The 7457-nt window shown below is 31.5% G+C and overlaps 1 protein-coding gene across 1 annotated transcript; it reads left to right on the top strand.

The window, feature by feature from the left end:
• Positions 1 to 346: 346 nt before the first annotated feature.
• LOC119577067 (mitochondrial ribonuclease P protein 1 homolog) lies at positions 347 to 7186 on the top strand. Its single transcript, XM_037924741.1, has 5 exons — positions 347 to 467; positions 704 to 924; positions 1688 to 1767; positions 2048 to 2198; positions 6419 to 7186. Exons 2-5 carry the CDS (start codon positions 797 to 799, stop codon positions 6483 to 6485), a joined length of 426 nt encoding a protein of 141 aa, XP_037780669.1. The 5' UTR covers positions 347 to 467; positions 704 to 796; the 3' UTR covers positions 6486 to 7186.
• The last annotated feature ends 271 nt before the right edge of the window (positions 7187 to 7457 follow it).

Genomic DNA, 7457 nt, shown 5'->3' with positions numbered 1-7457 from the left:
TTTAAAAAATTAATAAATTTTAAAAATAATAATGAAAATATAATAAGACTTTAAAAGTAATGGTAATGTAAATAATAATATTTTTTTTAGTAATGACAATAATGGTATAGTGATAATAATGGAATTAATGATAATAATCATAATTATAATCATGGTAACAATAATGATAATGATAATAATTATGGTAATAATAATAATAATAATATTATAATAATATAGTAATAATATATATAATAATAGTAATAATGGTGGTGATAATGATGATGATAATACTTGATCAAATTTACAATAATACAGGCAGATATAGAAAAGAAAGTTTAAATCTCATAGCCAATTCCTTCTGCCTCAGATGCTCTTTGGAGAAAACCGAGTCCATCCTGATCCCTACAACCTGATCTTCTGCAACGCTGGCCCAGAGTCAGGACACTCTGCGTCGACTTTCACGATATATTCCCGTCGTAAATAGGGTAAGTATGAATAGTGTTTTCTTAAGGAATATATTGTATTTATTAGAAATATGAAGTTCTGTACTAAGTGCATTGGAGTTAGGTTAGGTTAGGCCTATAAGTTTCTTATGTTTGTCTGATTCATGTAATTAAGATTTTGATAATTGAGTAATGAATGCAGCATTATGTCTTCTTTTCAGTTTTTTGTTATTATGCATGTGGTACTTATGTTTTTCCTCCTTTATTCTGTCTGGCAGCCAGAGTTCCCCCTGACCATCACTGGAGAGAGCTACCTGGACCGATTTCCTAAGGACAAGCTGGTGTACTTGACCCCACACTGCCGTGAAGAGATGACCACATATGACCACAATGCTGTGTACATTGTGGGGGGCATAGTGGACACAGGGGAGAATGAGCCAGTGACTCTAGCCAAGGCCAAGAGGGAAGGCATACGAATGCAGAAACTGCCACTTGATAGGTAGGCCTTGATCAACATTGTCATTGTTGTCATTAGCATCTTCATCACTGTCACCATCACCATCACCATTGCCATCACTGTCACTGTCACTGTTGCCATCACCATCACTGTCATTGTTACCGTCATTGTCACCGTCACCGTCACCGTCACCGTCACCGTCACCGTCACCGTCACCGTCATTATCAATATGATCAATCAAATTAGTTTGAAATTTGAAAATGAACATTGAATAATAAAAACATATTGTTGTGGTAGCAGTAGTAGTAGCAGTAGTAAAGTAGTAGTATAGTAGCAGTAGCATTAATAGTAGTAGTAGTAGTAGTAGTTGTAGTAGTAGTATTAATAGTATCAGTATCAGTAACTGTAATAGTAACACTAGGGTTAGACCTACTTGAGTGGTGACTTTCCTGGATGTATGGCATGTAGGCTTGCACCAAGATCCTTGCTTCTTCTTTGCAATGATATTATGCTTAAGTGTGTTTTGCTTGTTTGCCATTTTCTGAAATCTATATTTGTCATTTGCTATGTTGGATGATAGAGTGTTTTCATTAAGTAAACTCCATGTCATCTCTGTAGGCAGGTTAAAAAGTAACATTATAACACTCTGTGCTGCTGGTCATGGTGGGCAAGAATAGGATCCTGAGCTTAAAAATAATGCTTCCCTGGAGCCAGTGCTCTTCCAGGCATGGCTCACAGATGGTACATTCCACCCTTGTTTATTGAGATGGAAATAATGCAAGAGCCCCTTCCTTGTTGCCACCAGGTACTTGGAGTGGGGTATTGGAGGCAAGTGCCTGACGCTCAACCAGATAGTTAGTATCTTGCTGGATATTAAGCATACAGGTGAGTGCTCTGGGGCTTGTTACTTTGCATTGGATTTGGCCTTTGGAGGAGAGAGAGGGGAGAAAGAGAAGGATAAGCTTGGAAAGGGAGAAGGATGAGGAAGTAGAAGTGAATGTAGAGGTGAGGGAGAGGGAGAAATGGAGAATGGGAAATAGACAAGGAAATGGTGGAAAGTGTGAGAGGAAGGGAAGAGATGAGTAGATGAAATACATGTTGAAATGGCAACAATAAATTCATATGTGCTTTGAAACATTTTTGACAAGCTTTGAAAAATTTTTAGGTGACTGGCATTATGCTCTGCGACATGTCCCACGTAGAAAATTGCGGCCTGCTTTAAGTCAAGAGGATATGGAGGCTATGTTGCGCAGGAGGATGGAGTTGGATACAGGAAAAAGAAGCCCTTACCGTACTGATTACGCACCACGGATGAGGTAGGTAGCTGAATGTTTTGTTTTTAGTCTTTTGTTATATGTGGATGATTTGTTTTTAGTTTTTGTTATGTGCATCTCTTTAAATGTCATGAAGTACAGTACCTGTGATATTTCCAAGACCAAATATCTCTCTTTTTTCCTCACAAATGTACAAAGACATAAGCCAGTAAGAAACATTCAGGAAGGCATTAAAAAAATGACACATTATTGTTGAACACTTGTTCAACTTTTTCTGCTTAATTTGTTTTCTGCATTAGTAGCTTGTACCGATTACACATTATTTTTTATTTTTTATATATATATCTTTTTACAGTATATATATTATTTGAATATTACTATATTATTTGAATATTATTTGTTGAGTGATGACCTTGACATTTTTCCTCTTTTATGTTTTCATAATTTATAAGGATATTTAGATTTACAGATTAAAAAAAGAGGGAAAGAAACAAGGAAAATTGTGTTAATAATTTTTGGGACCACTGGATGTAATAGTAGACTTGAAGGAAGTTCCAGTATAACCTCGATTATATTGTGATAGTGAGAGGGCTAGAGTGCCATCTCACCTCTAAGTCTGATAAAATGGATGTAATTTCAGATTTTTTCTTCAATATATATCTTTATTTATATATTATTTTTCTTAGATATTTCTTCTTGAGTACTTTTTTGTTTTTTCTCTTGAATGTCTTTATTTGGTTTTATAATGCTCAAAGAATCTTTGACAAGGAGATTGATTCTGATAATAGATTTAGGTTACTTTGTGAGACACTAAAGAAACCATAGAGAATGTAAACAAAAGATATGTCATTAGCTATGGTATTAATCCTCTTGCACAAGGATTTGCATGCATGTTTAGAGTCCTGTGGAGATGCATAGTGTATTTTATTTTCGTGGTAATAAGGAGTGTCATTCAGTTGCATGTCTGCTCTTGTGAGAAGCTCCATTTGACTTTGCAGTTGTGCTGCTGAGAGGCTCTGCCAGTCAGTAAACTGAGGGGATGTGGTCATCTTTTAGGAAAAAAGTGATTAAAAAATACCACTTCAAGTAGATGATTGCATATACAATTATTTTATTGCTACACCTCTAATGTCCACGAGGAAGAATACCCTATGGCATTCAGTCATGCATTTGTGACATCTTTCACTAAATCTCACAAGCATTTTCCATAGTTAAACTGCAATCATTTCTTTTTTTGGCTGCCGAGTAGTTATTTGACCTACAACTACGCCTACAACCTACAAAACATACACACACACATGCACGTGCACTGCACCCCCCACACACACAGACACATACACACACACCCACAATCTCTCTCTCTCACTTCTTTCATATGTACATATTATGTACACTTCATCGTTGTGATCATCTAAAAAAAAAGAAAAAAAGAAAAAAAAAGAAAAAAATATATATGTATATGTATATCTATATGTATATGTATATGTATATGTATATGTATATGTATATGTATATGTATATGTATATGTATATGTATATGAATATATATATTATATATATATATATTATATATATATATATATATATATACTAATATATATATATTATATATATATATATATATTATATGTATATGTATATATTAATGTATTATATATATATATGTTTTATATATATATATGTGATATATATATATATTTTGTATATATATTATATATGTGTATATATATATATTTTATATATATTATTTTATATATATATATTATATTATATATTATATATGTATATATAATTTTAATATATAATATATATTTTTACTATATATTATATATAATATTATATATATATTAAAATATATATATATATTATTAAATATATATATATATAAACATAATACATATATAATATATATATTATAATATATATATATATATATATATATATATATATATTATATATGCATATATATACATATATAGCAATATATACATATATACATATATATACATATATATATATATATGTATATATATATATGTATATATATATATATTATATATATATATATATACACATATATATATATATATATATATATATATATATATATATTATATATATATACATATACATATATATTTCTTTTCTTTTTTTTCTTTTTTTCTTTTTTTTTTAGATGATCACAACGATGATGTGTACATATATATGGCATTTGCTTTCACTTTTTGTTGGCAATCTCAGGTAATTGTATAGGGTATATGGATACCATTAATCACCAGAAATAATCTGCTTCCCATTGGACAAAAAGAAAGAAATGTTTATTTTTTTGCCCTACCCACTCTGTCACTAGGTGATTAAAGTTAGACTTACCAAGTCTTCCTGAAGATATTAGCTGCCATTCATTTGAGGGTGTTGCATGGACAGCAGCTGCAGATTCAGTGTAGCATGGGTATTTTCAGGCTTTGTACACTTGTACAGCTGGCTGAATAAATTCACAACCTCCTAATATTATCAAGTTGGGATTTCATCTAGTAATGCTGTTCTCCATGCAAATATGATGATATAAACCCAGTTGTTATATGAATAATGTGAAGAAAAAGTCTAAGCAAACTTTGCCACTCCTATTTTAATATTTGAAATGAAAAGCAAAGAAAGCATATGAAAAGAACAGATATTCCATGTCTTAATTTTTTATTTGAATGTTATTGCCCTCAGCTAAGCTTCATATAGCTTACACTCGCAAAAGGATGAATCTTCTAAAATAATGATAATGATAATAAGAGTAAATAAATGAAATAAATATGTGTGTGTAAATATATGATACAGTTTAACCTAGATGTTTGGTCACCTGGAGAGCGAAAGCAAATGTTCCACACATCATTCGTTCTCCCTTGTTTTGTCATGAAACATTTAAGCAACATAAATTAATATATTTTGTGTAATTCTTATAAAACATTAGCGTGCTGCTTTCAACTCCATCAGTTTGGTACATGCCTAATTAAGCCTAAATATTTATTGATATATTTTATGGAGAAGGAAGGGAACATATCACTGAATGGTCATTTAGATCTTTAAAAGTATATATAATTTTGAAAGGATGAACCTATTGGTGGAAAAGTATCACATCACATTTTCCTGTGTTTTTTTTTTGTCTTGGCAGGAGAATATTGGCAGTTTTCTTACAAAAGTTGCCAGTGCCAATTTACATCTAAGTTACATGTAAATTTACAACTAAACAAGGAGAGCAAGTAATCATGTATAGATAGTATTTTTTAATTATTCGATGAGCAAACTATCAGGTCAAACTGGTAATCAGCATATAAATGTATGCAACAGGAAAGGCAAATATAGGCAACAGATAGTTATATCATATAATATCTATTTTTATTTCATTACTATAATTATTTTTTGAAAATAAATTTGATGGAAACATTTTGTCTTTTGCAAGTGTAAGTTGTAACCATTATAGCAAAGTGAGGGCATTAATATTCAATTAAGAAATTAAGACTTTGAATATATGTTTTTCATGTATTTTCTTATGTATTTAATTTTGAATATCAAAATATGTGGCAAAGTTTACTTGAACTCTCTTAACAACAGGGTTTATTCTTCTATTGTGAATGCACTTGTGTTACCAGATAAAAGCCTAACTAGAAAACAATAGGATGGCTGCAGATTTATTTTGGCCGGCTGTACAACTAATAAGATTTTGGTAAAGAATGCATTGATATTTACACTTGTCAAAGAAGGGCTTTTATGCTAATAGGTGTCCTTAAGATTTTAGAACAAAGGGAGACTAATTTCAGATTGACTGTACTCAAAAGTTGTCATTGGTGTTATTATTAATCATGGCTTGACACTGAGTCAGACTGTTTAGCCACTATCATTTACATATAACTTCAGCCTTGTGTCAGAAGAAAAGAATATACCACTGGGATTCAGTATGATGGCCAAGTCAAAAGTCCCTTTATGTTTACACAAATGAGCTTGATTAATATTGGATTTCATATACAAGACTACTAAGTGGTACTTCTAAGAACTGATACAAAAAATAAAATCTGGGATCAGTATGACACTGACTTTTTATGTATTTTTTGGAAATAGATACATCTATGGTTTTGAACAATGAAAAAATATTTTCATTTGATAAATTTCTTTGAAAAAAAACGAATACTCTTTTTTTTGGAAGGTAATTGTATAAGACAGATTAATTTTATATGTTTCTGTGAACTAATTTTCCATCATTTATCTTTTATCATCAGGGAAAAAAAGAAGATATTAGAAAGAAGAGAAAGTCACAACAAACATGGAATGAAGAAAAGACTTTAAAGCGTGTTGGCAGAAAGTAATAGCTGGCAGTGGTGCCATAAGTTTCTCCCCATTGCTGCCAGATAATCACACTATCCACTGTTGTTTTTCTCATTGAATTTTGTTTGTACACAGATGGCCCCACAAGTGCTCAGACATCAAGGAGCCAATTCGTAGGCCTATATGACCTCACTGGATTTCCCCTTTCCTTAAGCTTTTTGATGCCATGAATATGGATGTTTTTTGTTGTTGTTGTTGTTGACATATTGATTATTGTAATTTTAATAATACTAATAGCAATGAACTTCCAAATATCAAGGAAAAGGGTGAAGAGGTGAGATAGGTAGGAATAGCAATTAACTCCTTAGTACTTAAGCACTTGCAGAGCCATCTGAATGTAAAGACAGTATTTAAACAAAAAGACACTGTGGACATGCCATGTATTCTTGTCATCCCAGCATCATTGGACCTTTGTAATATAGTAATTGTTAATAAATTATATTGACATCAGGTGATATGAAGAAGATCTCTCTTTACTTATGTGTAAGGCAGTTACAGCAGTTATTCCAAAGGTTTATAATATCACTACCATGTCTTTGTAGTATGCATAAATAGTTAGTTACTGTGTGTGTACATAGTGTATTTCTCTGTAATATTTTGTAAATTATGTACAAGACCTCTCCTGCTGTGTAATTTGGTGATATACAGTAAAGATTAGAAAAATTAATTTTTTGGATTTTCTTCAAGTATAGGTTAATAGACATGAATGTAACTTAAAGGCATTATGAAATCAGATTTATAATGATGAAAGTATGAACAATGCAGAATAATTACATCTTAAAAGAGAGAAACATGCATTCTCCAGTATGGATGTTTTATTACACACCACACACACACACACACACACACACACACACACACACACACACACACACACACACACACACACACCCCACCCCACACACACACACACACACACACACACACACACAC

This window comes from Penaeus monodon, chromosome 9 (genome assembly GCF_015228065.2).
Source record: "Penaeus monodon isolate SGIC_2016 chromosome 9, NSTDA_Pmon_1, whole genome shotgun sequence".
In the NCBI taxonomy this organism is placed as follows: domain Eukaryota; kingdom Metazoa; phylum Arthropoda; class Malacostraca; order Decapoda; family Penaeidae; genus Penaeus; species Penaeus monodon.
This window is presented reverse-complemented; position numbering and strand designations above follow the sequence as displayed.

Bases quoted from the DNA above. Each gene is read 5' to 3' on its own strand.
- LOC119577067 (XM_037924741.1), top strand. From the start codon at position 797: ATGACCACATATGACCACAATGCTGTGTACATTGTGGGGGGCATAGTG. The intron at 1,768-2,047 runs GTGAGTGCTCTG...AAAAATTTTTAG, and splicing joins GCTGGATATTAAGCATACAG to GTGACTGGCATTATGCTCTG. The intron at 2,199-6,418 runs GTAGGTAGCTGA...TTTTATCATCAG, and splicing joins GATTACGCACCACGGATGAG to GGAAAAAAAGAAGATATTAG.